This window comes from Micropterus salmoides, unplaced genomic scaffold (genome assembly GCF_014851395.1).
Source record: "Micropterus salmoides isolate LMB-PRFRI ecotype aquatic unplaced genomic scaffold, ASM1485139v1 Ms_hic_scaffold_3, whole genome shotgun sequence".
Taxonomy (NCBI): Eukaryota; Metazoa; Chordata; class Actinopteri; order Centrarchiformes; family Centrarchidae; genus Micropterus; species Micropterus salmoides.
Window position 1 is genome coordinate 8,851,648 of NW_024042261.1, and position 13,350 is coordinate 8,864,997.

A 13,350-nucleotide genomic window follows, 5' to 3' on the forward strand; every position below is an offset into this window, starting at 1 on the left:
GACTGAGTTGACCCAGCTATCCATCTCCCTCTCTCCCACTTTTCCCCCCTCTCCTCCCGTCCCAGTTCGATTTGACGAGGTGTTGATCCGTCACCAGGTCAAGTACCTGGGGCTGATGGAGAATCTGAGGGTGAGGAGAGCCGGCTTTGCTTACAGACGGCGCTACGAGATCTTCCTGCAGAGGTGATCAGCTACTTGTCTTTTTATTTCTTATTTTTACCAGTAAGGTGCAATCACATGGAAGCACAGTATCAAGTATATGTTCCCTTTCTTGTGGTACACAACCGATATGATTTTCTCAATTTAGTCAAATTGTCCAGATTAGACATACAGAGCTACGCTGTACACGAGGAGACACAACAAGATGTGAAGTGAGAACATACTGAGTAAAGTATACAGGTTTCTTGGTCAACGCAGTGTTTGTTAGTTTACCCCACTCTACTTATTTGACTCCTGGGTAACTGAAGTGCAATCGCCATCAAAGAAGTACTGATTTGGTCTTTTAACTGATTTTTTTTTTTCTGATCTTCTTGGTTTCAGGAAGGGTTCAGGATCAGTCCCCAGTCCTGTTAAAATATCCTGAGCTGATCCCCTACTAGCAAATTCATTGCTTTGAATAAGAGTGCCAGCTTTATTCCTAAACTATAAATCTAAATGAAATCAGTTTTGACAAAGACGACACTAGGGACTGAGCCTGAAGCTGCAACAAAACAATTATTTTGTTGTCGGTTAATCTGCTGATGATTTTCTCCATAAATGGTTCGTTATATTAAATATTAAAAATGCCCCTCACAATTTTTTAAAGCCCAAGATGACTTCATCAAATTTCTGTTTTTCACACTGTTCTGTTTACTCTGACATAAGCAGAGGCTGGTCACAATTTTCTGCCATAACATTATGCAACATTTGGCATTTTTGCTTTGGAAAAATGACATAAACTATTGATCCATTATCAGAATAGTTACAGATTATTTTTCTAGTTAGAAAAATGTTGTTAGTTTCTGCTCTAAACCTGGTTCCTTCTGTTGCTGTTCGTGTTTTCTTGTACTATATTCTAGTATTTACTTGTGTTTTGTGTCTGTTCAGGTATAAGTCCCTGTGTCCAGACACATGGCCTAACTGGCAGGGGAAACTGTCTGATGGAGTGGCCACACTGGTCAAATACCTGGGATACAAGCCTGAGGAGTACAAACTGGGCAGGTCAGCAACACAATACCTAAGTGTATACTACTGTATAGTCAAATGGCTGTCTCAGATCATTTAGTACAAGCTTAAGAAGCAGCGTTAAACCTCATTATTTTTACATTTTTAAACTTGCTTTTCCTTCGTTGCCCGTTCTGATGTTTTATCCCTCTTCTTGACTCTGAACTGCTCTTAACCCTGTTTGTAAATCACTATGAGTTGTAAATGTACCGTTACCTCCACCTTTTAGATCCAAAATCTTCATCCGTTTCCCAAAGACCTTGTTTGCCACCGAGGATGCACTGGAGACCAGGAAACACAGTCTTGGTGAGAGCCTCTGACACGACTCATGATTTGTGCTCAGTATGTTCAGAATCTCCACAGATTTAAACCATGTGTCTCCTTTCTCTCTTTGTCGCCCCACAGCCACCAAGCTGCAGGCAGGATGGAGAGGCTACCGCCAGAAGTCCAAATACCAAAAACTCAGAACCTCAGGTGAGGAAACTTCTTGTCACGCTCATCGTCACCGGGCTCATTTAGCATTTTCTCCAGTAAATGTCAATTTATAGTTTGCTGCAGCTACGGTAACAATTTCTTTGCACGTATTTGGCATGTATTTGTTTGTGATTGCGTATGTCATGTGCCTTGCAGCTATTGCCATCCAGGCGTGGTGGAGAGGGATCCTGGCCAGGAGGAGAGCCCAGCACAGACGACAGGCTGCTAATACTATCCGCAGGTACTGGCCAGCAGATGGCACAATACACCCACTGTGTGATAAATATAAATGCAGCTTACTCTGATGTCTGCTAACATGTGACTTTAGAAGGAGCATAATATGTACAGATGTTGTAATCCCTTTTAATTTCCTTTTCTAAATCTTAAATTCCACTCCTTGTCCAATACTCAGGTTCATCAAAGGCTTCATCTACCGCCACAGGGAGCGCTGTCCAGAGAACGAGTACTTCCTGGATTATGTGCGCTACTCCTTCCTCATGACGCTGCGGAGGAACCTGCCCAAGGACGTCCTGGACAAGAGCTGGCCGACGCCTCCGGCTGCTCTCACTGAGGTTGGGGCTACAGCACATGCTCATACACACACACACATGTATGTAGGTCATCACTGTAATGCGCTTGACTTGAGTGACTGTGCCAACGGAGCTGTAAAAGGTTTACATAAACAACACCACTTTCTTCTGTGAGCACAGATAAAGGGGGTTTAATTAGGGTTTGACCATGTATGGTTAAAGCTTTAGACCTGTAGTGATATTTATAGATCAAACCTGATATTTTGTTTTGATATTCATATTAATATTTATTAATATTTATTTATAAACTTTTTATGGTAAATAAAATGTCTGTTCCCTTGTTTAGATTTTGGAGACTGGGGAAACTCTCTGAAAATTTGATTAATTTAGGACACTATAATTCAGCATTCATTTATTTCAAATATATGTATCTACAAATACTGTCAATTTTTATGTTATCTAAAGAGTGTCAAGAAAAAAAGAAAAGACTGCTCACATATCCAGTATGTATTATGACTCCACACTGCCAGCGGAGCTAATGTGAAGACATTGTGTCTGTGTCTTTAGGCCTCAGAGCACTTGCGTAAGCTGTGCATGCAGAACATGGTGTGGAGCTACTGCAAGAAGATCAGTCCTGAGTGGAAACACCAGGTGAATATTGTCCCATCACCAGCCAAGACGCGCTGTTTGTAATCTGACTGTCGGGATTTTGGTTTGCCGCCTCTTTCCTTTGCTTCACTGTCGGTAAATCTGTCTTTAAATAGATGGAGCAGAAGATGATGGCCAGTGAGATCTTCAAGGACAAGAAGGACAACTACCCACAGAGCGTGCCCAAACTGTTTGTCGGCACCAGACTCAGTAAGACATGTTTCCTGCTACAACAAATTAGCTGTGAAACTTCTGCAGGCTTCCTATCGCATAGTATGTAAAAGACTTGAACAGCATGTCTCCACTCGTTCAGATGGTGAGGACATTAACCCCAAGGTGCTGCAGGCTCTGGGCAGTGAGAAGATGAAGGTTAGTCCAGCAAAGTCACAAACAAAGGGCAGTTTAAAAGCTGTCTTAAGTGTATTCATCAGCCGTTTTTTGACCATCATCACTCTGTTCCCAGTATGCAGTGCCAGTCACCAAGTACGACCGAAAAGGCTACAAGGCTCGGCCCCGCCAGCTGCTGCTCACCTCCAACAGTGTCATTATCGTAGAGGAGGCCAAACTCAAGCAGCGCATCGACTATGGAGCTCTAAAAGGTCAGAGGTCAACTGCCGGCCATCATTTGCAAAAGGGGGTTGTTTCTTTTTCTCGTTACTCATTAAAACTGTCCTTCCCCTGCAGGTATCTCCGTCAGCTCTCTCAGCGACGGCCTGTTCGTTCTGCACGTGCCCAGTGACGACAACAAACAGAAGGTGAACCCAAGGATCTGTTGTAGATGAATCATGACAAATGAATAATAAAAAGAAAGTCATGTTGCTTTGTATAACTCTAAATGCGTTTTACTGTTTGATGGTTTCTTCCCAGGGAGACGTGATCCTGCAGAGTGACCATGTGATCGAGACCCTGACCAAGATTGGGATTTGTGCCGACAAAATAAACAGCATCAACATCAACCAGGGCAGGTGAGCAGCAGAGACACCCTGAACGTGCACTGTGCACTTGCCCTGTTTTTGTGTGTGTGTGTGTGTGTGTGTATGCACTTCCATAATGCTAACAGCTATATAGCACTCCTTAAAAGTAAATCTCTACTCCTACACTCTCAAGCATCTACAGGTGAGAAGTGGTAAAAAGCAGCGAGACATATCTAACTATCCTTCTGTTCCTCCTCCAGTATAAAGTTTACAGTGGGTCAAGGGAAAGAAGGGATCATAGACTTCACGCCGGGATCAGAACTACTGGTGGCCAAGGCTAAGAACGGACACTTGTCTGTGGTGAGTCTGCTAAATCTTCCTCTAAAGTTTTTCTAAATTGAAAGCTATGCAAATACCTTTTATTTCCTTTGATGTTATTCAGTCATAACTGACAGAACAGCATGAGATGTGCTTTTCAATGCCGTCCTATGTCAAGTTACCCATATAGTCTGGGATTATAAGGATTTACGATAGCAGCATCCAGTAGTTGATAAATTGCAATACTATTTAAAGCTGTACTATTGAATAATTTTATTTTAACGATGGGTCACATATCAGTGTCAAATGGGATAGGGGGGGCTAATGAATTATCACCTGACTGCAGTTCCCCTCCGTTCTACAGAGCCTTTTAGCCTCTTGTAGCTTGTTTGTTTTCAGCTTGTTTCCAGCAGCCGGCAGATGTTTTTCCAGGGAAACTGATTCGATACACCCACTATCCACTGTAGGCAGACAACGACAGCAACTAGCTGGTGACTGCAGTGGAGCATTTAGCAGCTAAACAGCCAGATATTTCTCCCAGGAGTTGGTGGAGACCAAAAACAGAGCTAAAAGGACAGTGAACATTTGTTTATGTAAAACTTCCCCGCTCACATTAAGCTGATTGAGAAAATAGGTTTTCAGGGCCTTTAGTGCACTGCCAACAAGTGGCAAAAATATCATTAATGCAACTTTAACATCTTTAAGTTTGACAGTTTTGTTGACTGAACTATTTAAATAATTCTACTCTTATGAAGATGAGTTAGGTGTTTTTTTTCTTTGTAAAATCCTCCTGCACCAGACTGGAAATAATTCTCAAACCAGACTTCTGATAATAATTAATAATATTACTAGCTAGCTCTTTGTTGGGGTGGTGCTTGCGGGTTAGAGCTGTCTGGTTAATATTTAATTCTTACAAAACGCTCTTATCAGTCGAGATATTAGTGTTGTGTTGCTTCACACATTACTTACTGAAGTTCCTGTTGTTGTGTGGTTACTTCCTGCTTCTGTCCAAAGAGTGGAAGTCACTCTGTTGACCTCTGATGCAATTTTATTTTATTTTCCCCCTCCATGTCTTCCAGACTGCTCCCAGACTGAACTCCAGATGATGGCCACTCTGACCACACACATACACCAGGACCTACTTACTGCTCACCTCTCCCATCCTCCAATCACACGACCGCAGACGTTGCTCTGCCTAAGCCAATCAGTTGCCAGCTGTCACTACACGGGTGGCATGTGCTTCCAATTTAAAAAAAAAACAAAAACAAATATAAATCCAGCAAAACTAATTGATATATTTATGTTTATATATTATATTTTTGGGATTAATACTGTTGCTGTTTGAAAATTCTGATTTTATATATGAGGCCAAGAAATAACTAATATTTTGGTGCATTTTTCTTGCACCATGTGTGTTTATTGTGCTTTATTTGGGAACATGACCAAGAAAATGATGAGGGAAGAGTCAGAATAAGAGACAACAATGAGAAGAAGGGGATTGATGAAAATCAGGGTTAGTTCTTGCCTGTTGCCTTTTTTTCCACCGTTTACTTTTTCTGCTTGACTCATAGCCTCGACTGTCTCCTTGACACTGCTTTTCCAACTGGGGTGAATGGCTTGGTATTGAATCATGAAGGTGTGTAGAACAAGGGTGACAGTATGTAGGAGAGTTGTTGACGGGATCAGAGACGAGGAAGAACAACTCAAATGGTGATGCTTTGGCACCAAAAGGCTGGTTGTCTCAGACTGGCTCACTAAATCAGAATAAATAGTTGGATGTGCTACTGAATTTGTTTTTTTTTTATTATCTATTTGTGCTGTGTCAGAATAAGAAGGGAGCTTGTCATGAGAGATTCACTACATTAAATAAACAGCTGTGTAGATGCTGCAAAAGGAACCAGGTATGTGGGCGAGAAAAGGCAAGAGAAAGGTGAAAAGAAAGAACGCAGCGGTCATTTGCCTTGACCCCAGGTGTTTGTGCCTTTCCCCTTGACTAATTTATTCTAAAGTGAGTTGAGCTGTATATTGATGTGTGAAAACCATGACACTCCGCACGAGAATGAGGCGAGTTAAGTGTAGATAGAAACCTGAATGTCCTCTGACGGAATGCTGTACAGCAGTCTTCCCTTGTTCAGAACAAAGTAACACGCTCTGACTTTGTCTACGGCCCCAGCATCTCTCTCTCTCTCTCTCTCTCTCTCTCTCTCTCTCTCTCTCTCTCTCTCTCTCTGAACTGGTCAGATGGCTACACCCCACCAGGGTTTGACCAGTATTTTTGAAGCTGCAATAACCTGTTTTTGTTTTAGTGTTGATGTTCAATAAAACGCTTTTCACAATGCTACGCCTTTGAAGCTGCAATTAGACCAAAATGTGAGACTGAAACTGTGTTTAGCTCAAATACATGTGAAGGCCAAAAAAAAGTGATATTGTCCAGATGTTTGACTGATTTAAATGTGACATTTTTAAAGCAACAGTTTGACATTTTGGGAAATCAGCTGGATCACTTTCTTGCCAAGAGTTAAGATTATTACAAGATTGATACCATCCTCGTGTCTGTAAGCTAAATAAGAAGCTAGCTTATTTTAGGGGGGGAACAGTTAGCTTTGCTCTATCCAAAGGTAAAAACCTAAACATTTTGATTATAATACAGATGAAAGAAACACAATTAAATGTGAATTATTGGGATTTAGAGGTGCTGGTATGCAGATAAGCTTTGAACAGAGCCAGGCTATCGGTTTCCACCTCTTTCCAGTGTTTATGCTAAGCTAAGCTCCAGCATCATGTTGAACACACAGATAGTCCTATCAATTTTCTCATTACCTCTCGGACAAAAAGGCACATTAGTGCATTTTCCAAAGTGTCAAACTATTCCTTTAGTGCCAAGTATAAACATCCACAGTTTTTGCCCTTTTAACAATAGAAAAACTTCTGAAATACAGTAGCATCTAAATTGTCATGGGAACCTAATATCCTTCATTAACAGCAAAATATTTATTCATCCTTAACACCAGGTTATGGGTCTCCTATAGACCAGCTCTACAACAAAACACATCTCCGTCTACTCTGACCAAAGACTGACCCTGAAAAACTTGTGTTATTGAAAACTTTTGAGAGGAGCTCCAAAATGTTTCCAAGATTATTTTTGTTCTTTTCTCCAGACCTCGCTCACTGACAAAACTTTTTCTCTGCATGGCTCTGGGTGGCGAGGTGGGTGCAATATGGCGAGGCAGGACTGTGCGACCGCACTTACGAGATACTAGCCAAAGAACCTGTTGATTTATAGTGATTCTGTGTTGTACGATTTATATGATGTAATGATGTCAGTTCTGAATGTCGTCTTGTTTCTTTCAGGAGGGAGATCTGTATGTACAGTTTGTGTTCTGTGTTATAAATGAGAGATTCAAGCCAAGCGAGGTTTGATGTGAAACATATGGGGAGGAAAAAGCTTTTAGTATTGTTTGTGAACGCAAACTTGTTAATGTGCCTTGTTGGATATAGCAATACAACAGATTAGAGTGGAATTAGAAGAGAAATACCTCCTTGAATCTAGTCCCTGGCTGATGACGGGTGTCGGCCCATTTCTAAAAGTTTCCCAGCATCATCTAAAGGTCTCCTCCCTGTTTGTGTATAAGCTTTATTCAAAACAAGTCCTGCGTTTGTCTGTTGATTTACAGATGCACTCCTGTTATCAGTCCTGACTTACTGTATGCACCACACCAATGTATAATTATGACAACACACTAAAAAAAAAAAAGATACTAAAGATTTGAAAAATAAATTTGAAAAGTAAATACAAACCGATGAATGGCTGTTAGTGGTTTCTTTCTTCGTTCCTGTTCAGCTGTGTGTGTGTGTGTGTGTCCTAGTGTCCTAGTGATGGCAAAGCTGCCCTGCAAGGTGTTAACTGCTCATCGGAAACAGAAACTAATCATTTTCACACTGATGTCACAAACATCGGGGAGTAATTGGGGCTTCAGTATCTTGCTCAAGGACACTTCGACATGCAGACTGGAGGAGGATCAGACCGCCGACAGTGGACGACCCGCTCTCTCTCCCCCATAATAAAATAAAATGAATATTTGATGAGACAGTTAAAAAACAGTCTCTTCAGAAAGAGGCTCTGGTTTAGGGGCCTCTGACCCCTTGGGGCCCCGGATCTGTGACCGGCAGTCCCGTGTTTTAATCCTTCAAAAGCGGTGGAATGTAACATTTACTAAGTACTGCACTTAAATACAGTTCTAAAGTATTTGTACTGTAGGCTACTTCCATTTTATTCAACCGTAGTTCTACTCCATACATTTATTTGACAGCTTGTTATTTTGCAGATAATATATTTGCTACAGATGACAATGTGAAAACAATGTAAGATGTGAGAGGGGTCGCTTGCAGTGATGAAAATACAGAGAAGGATCAGCTGAGTCTGCTGCTTCCACCTGCTTTACCGAGCTTTATAGTGAGTTTCAGCTCATTGCTCATCTGTCCGGCTAAACTTTAAAGCTAACTTGTTGTGGTTCACTCTCACTGTTCTCATCCTTGGCAGCAGCATGCAGCTGTTTTCAGTTAAAAGGCTCTAAAAAAACGCTGAGTACACCACCCACTCAGTAGCAGACACATTTAGTGTGAGTACTTCTTCACTGTCCATCAGGCCTGCACAGTACAAACCCTCAGCATCCTACTTCAAAGCAGCCACTAGGTGTCGCCCTCGGTGTTCCAACCCCCCCCCCAGTGGTTTTTGTTTACAACCCTTTCCACTGGACCATGTGAGTCCTCCTCTCCTGTACTTCTAGGAATTTCAAGTTGGGCATGAAGTTAGAAGTAAACAGCGAGTCACCTCATATGTTGACAGGATTTATATGCAACTGTAGATGCTGCAGTGCTTATAGAAGATCTATAGGCATTTGTCACACAGAGAAAACAAGGACTTGGGTAGCAGTTCACACAGACTAGGCCACTAAATTATCAGAATAAATCAGAGCAAATACCCACTGAGGTTTTGAGACTTTTAACCCTGACACAGTCTTTCTCTTCTTTAAAAATAGCCTACTTGAAAGTCGACTATAGGACCATTTAAGCCCAGACAACATTCACCAAAAATGGTTCTGCAATTGCACGAGCCTAAATACCAATTTTGTTGTACTAAAGGCCATTTTAGGAGTGAGTTCTTTATCAGTTACGGTGAATAACATAGAAAAACATCAAAACTACCTTTGCTTATATTCCCCATTTGCCCTCTGCCAAAGTTTCAGTGGCTTTATTGGATGTAGTTCTGTTTTTATAATAGCTACATAATAAAATGGAGTTCTGCATTTAATTATCGCATTGACTACTTTTCAAAGTAAAAGCTATCTTAAATAGCAAAGCGAACTGTCTCCCCAACAATTTTTCAGTGTTGAGAAACAACATACATGTAACATTGTCGCGCTCTGATTGGCTCCGGCCCGTCTCTAGCTCAGGCAGGGGCCAATAGGGAGGCGGTGTTGTTTGTGCACCGCTCCTGCGCTGCTATAAAACGGCAGCAATGAGGGATGAGACTGGAAAGAGCGATTCAAATAAGCCAAAGAGACTCTCCACAGGTGAATTTCCACCGCTGCTCTGTGTGTCGGGAGACATCTGAGGGACAGAAAGATTTGACCGAGGACGGAGAGTCTCTGTTGACTCCACAGACTCAGGTAGGCTGTCCGCACCAAGGATGCTCCACACCGGAGCTCTGACACACTGCACTGCACTGGAGGAGAGGCTGACTCATATTTTGGCGTGCATCATAGGAGGAATCACCATCTCACAATGACACAGTTAATCACAGGCATCATTTTTGCAGCAAAGTGCTCTCCTCCTCCTCCTTGAGCCTTTTCCTCTCTGTGTATTTCGTTTGTGTCATGGCTGCAGAGAGGGAACTGAGGCTTGCAACACTGTTATCAACTTTAAGACTATCTGTGTTTTTATCGACACAGCCATTGTCTCTGAGCATGTTGATTCTGTAAATGTACTGCAAAACACACACAGCCGATTAGATTGGATGAGATCAAGCGGAATTGTTACACTTGTTTCTTTCATTTCACCATCAAGACCGACCGCTTCTTCCGTTTCCCTTTATTTTGCTCGGGCACAGGGATGCCAGTCGAGCATGTAGTCAGCGGCTGCATGAAAGTTTCTTTCCTTTAATTGCTAAAGGAAATCCCGCTCGAGCTCACAGAAACAGTTGGGAGGCAGCAGAATAACAGCCGAGACTCTTGTATGTGGACGCTTTTTGTTGCCAGTTGGCGTCTAGTTAACTGTCTTTGTTTCAGCAGCTTAATGGTAATTTCCCGTGCTGTTGTTGATACTGAACAGCTGAGCGCCTCTTGTGTAGATGTGCGTCAAGTCACGGAGAAAGGTGCCGGATAAATCCGGAAAAGTGCAGGGGTTACCTTCAAAATAAAAGCACAACAACACGTTGCGAAAACCATCCAGTTTGTTAAGGCGTTAGGACCTTTGTCTTTTTTCAGACTCAGGTTTCAGTGCATTCGGCTAATATAATGTGAAACGTACTGCATCAATTACGTTCATCACTTTTATTAGCCTAATATACGTACAGATAGGCTACGGGTAGTTCTATAGCTTATCCTACTAAGCTGCTGCATTTTGTTGCCTGTAGACGTAGTTTTATCTTCATTTTTCATTACTTTCTTGATTATGATCATGTAAAGTTCAATGTATGGGAAACTGAAAGGTAAAGGGGCTGTCATATCTACATTGGCACTTTTATCTGACTCGCTAAGGCTCGTAAGTTAGCGACATTCATTAGACTTTTACTTTGAAACCAGCAACCGGAACTGCGATGTTTTTTTCTGGCTAACTTGACTGTGCGGAGAGATGCAGATTGGGGTGGGGTGGGGGGGTTTTGTGCGGTTGATTTCAGTCCAGTTCAGACCAGTTCCAGCATTGCTCTTCATTCACCGCAATATACTTTGTCTTATTGTTCGCAGTGAGACGATCTGCGGATCAGCTCCTCAAAAACACACGAAATCCAAGTGAAGTCTGGACAGCGCGAGTCATGTCATATTTTTCACGGTCCTCAGTGCTGGAGGCGATGAGTGACATCAACTTTGTATTCAGACAAAAGCAGCAGGCTATCCGAAGTAGTATGGCAGATATTACCAGAAGGCCAAAATAACCCACTGAGATCCAATAAATAAAAATAGCTGCTTCAATTGTAGTCAGGTTGCCTCTGCACAATATTAAAGCGCGTCACAATCCCCACATTACACTAGAAATAGCTATAAATAGGTTCATTATCTTGTTCGTTTTTTTGTTTTGTTTTTTGCAGTTGCCTAAAGTTTAGACTATGTATTTTAGATATTCGGGTTTTATTTGAATTAGTCGGCATTTTTATTTACAGTGTTCCAGCGTTTTATTATTTGTATGTTTATTTGTTTATATGTTTTTTGATGTGATGTGTAATGAACCTAATCATTAGCACAGTGTAAGGAGGCTACAACAGAAAGTGTCTCAGAGCAGACAGGCAGCTGCACGCGCGCTGACAGCCAGATGACACAGAAAAGCTCGCGCCGCACTGGTTCGAACCGGCTGGATCTCGCGCTGCATTCACGTGCGGTTGAGTTTTCTGTAAACAAAAATCTTGTTTTTACCAAAGTAGCTTTGTCACAGTCGACACCCACTTAAACAGTTTTCTATTTTCATAAAAACAAAGAGAAACCCAGCAGGTCGTTTAATTTAAATGTGAAAGCTCAACAGAAGCAACACATTCTGGTAACAAAGAGCCCTCAGTAGGCTTCCCTCACAGGGACTGAATGCAACATCAACCTCACGTGTAGCTGCTGCACGAGCTATGTCACTGGCAGCCTATAGAAGAAGACTTGTTAAACCCTTAAGCCAATCAGATATGTCAGGGGGCGGGAGTTTTTAATATTTGTAGGAGGGATTTGTGCACTTCAGCTGTTTCCTGTTTGTGGGAGTCTTCCTCTAGACCACCAACACCTCAACCACCATCATCATCATCATCAGGCAAAAACAAAGACATGTAGAGGAGCCTAAAGATCAGGCCCAGAGAGTCTTCCAAAACACTTTATTGTGAAATTAAGCACCTCTGAATCAGAATCAGCTTCAAATGCAAAGTAGGCCTATGTGTACACATAGCCTACAAGGAATTTGATTCTGGTTTTAAGATACTCTCACAATTACACACAGATCCAAGAACAATGTTCAGGAAGACAAGCAGCTAAACGACAAGGACAACAAAGCAGAGTGAAAAAGGAAACATTATGACCATACAAGCAATTAAAAAAACAGATGCATACAGTAGGCCTATATATAAAATGACCACTACAACATATAATGTCTATTTTCAAGTCAACTGTTGCTGTAAATTGTAAATAAGAATGGGTGCAGAGGACTGCAGACATGTAAGACTGTTAGTTTATGGTATATAATAAATGATCTGTAATCAGTTCCAGTGAGTACCAAAAAAGGAATACAGCATTGCATTTTCATGCATGCAATTTGCTAGTCTGTAGAATATTTAACCCCAGAAGAATCCTTAATATTATGGTCATCTTCTCATCACTAACCCCCCCCACCTCCCCTCCCTACCCTGTCTTGTCTTCCAGGCTCCAGCAGCCTCCCTCACCTCCCGTCAGGCCAGTGAAGTGCTGCCTCCCGATCCAGCAGAGATGGCTCCCACCCTGGCCACTGCTTTCTCCCGCCGCTGGTGGATGGCGGTGACGGCGGTCATAGAGAACTTGCTTTTCTCTGCTGTGCTGCTGGGCTGGGGATCCCTGCTCATCATGCTCAAGTCTGAGGGCTTCTACTCCTACCTGTGCAGAGGACTGGGTGAGTCAGTTTTACATGGGTTGTCATATTTTACAAAGCTGGGGGAGGTGATGTGGGGATTTCAGAAGGGTTTAGATGAGGGAGGCTGCAGAACTGTTTGACCCCATTAGTAGTGGAAAGTACCTCAGCACATTTACTTAAGTACTGTTCTTTAGTACAAAAATAAGCTTAGAAAATACACTGTATTGTTCAACATTCAGCTGTTGCTTCCCTCTAAACTTCTCAGGTGGTTTAACTTAAATAATGAAAACCCAAAAGAGGTATAATTATCCAATATTTCACATAAAGATTTGATAATGAAGATTCAATTTGCATAACAGAACATTTTTTTTATTCTTACCCCATTAATTATCTCACGACCCTTCAGATTTATCTGGTGACCCTTTAGAGGGGGCCTGACCCCTAGGTTGCGAGTCACCGGACTAAAAATACCC

The 13,350-nt window shown here is 42.0% G+C and overlaps 2 protein-coding genes across 4 annotated transcripts in view; both read left to right on the forward strand.

Annotated features, from left to right (window-relative positions):
- The window catches only part of LOC119882540 (unconventional myosin-Ic-like), a 59,921-nt gene extending 52,033 nt beyond the window's left edge, over positions 1-7,888 (forward strand). For all 3 annotated transcript variants that reach the window (XM_038692586.1, XM_038692588.1, XM_038692587.1), the window contains 14 exons: positions 66-183; positions 1,087-1,200; positions 1,433-1,509; positions 1,609-1,677; positions 1,834-1,918; positions 2,090-2,249; positions 2,775-2,858; positions 2,972-3,065; positions 3,169-3,224; positions 3,319-3,454; positions 3,540-3,610; positions 3,723-3,820; positions 4,030-4,129; positions 5,167-7,888. In XM_038692586.1, coding sequence (XP_038548514.1) covers positions 66-183; positions 1,087-1,200; positions 1,433-1,509; positions 1,609-1,677; positions 1,834-1,918; positions 2,090-2,249; positions 2,775-2,858; positions 2,972-3,065; positions 3,169-3,224; positions 3,319-3,454; positions 3,540-3,610; positions 3,723-3,820; positions 4,030-4,129; positions 5,167-5,193 — 1,289 coding nt within the window. In that variant the 3' untranslated portion in view covers positions 5,194-7,888. The remainder of the gene's footprint in view (positions 1-65; positions 184-1,086; positions 1,201-1,432; positions 1,510-1,608; positions 1,678-1,833; positions 1,919-2,089; positions 2,250-2,774; positions 2,859-2,971; positions 3,066-3,168; positions 3,225-3,318; positions 3,455-3,539; positions 3,611-3,722; positions 3,821-4,029; positions 4,130-5,166) is intronic.
- Positions 7,889-9,597: 1,709 nt separating this feature from the next.
- Positions 9,598-13,350, forward strand: part of LOC119882857 (large neutral amino acids transporter small subunit 4-like) — a 29,497-nt gene continuing 25,744 nt past the window's right edge. The window contains exons 1-2 of the mRNA XM_038693150.1: positions 9,598-9,756; positions 12,694-12,916. Of these exons, the coding sequence (XP_038549078.1) occupies positions 9,613-9,756; positions 12,694-12,916 (367 nt within the window). The 5' untranslated portion in view covers positions 9,598-9,612. The remainder of the gene's footprint in view (positions 9,757-12,693; positions 12,917-13,350) is intronic.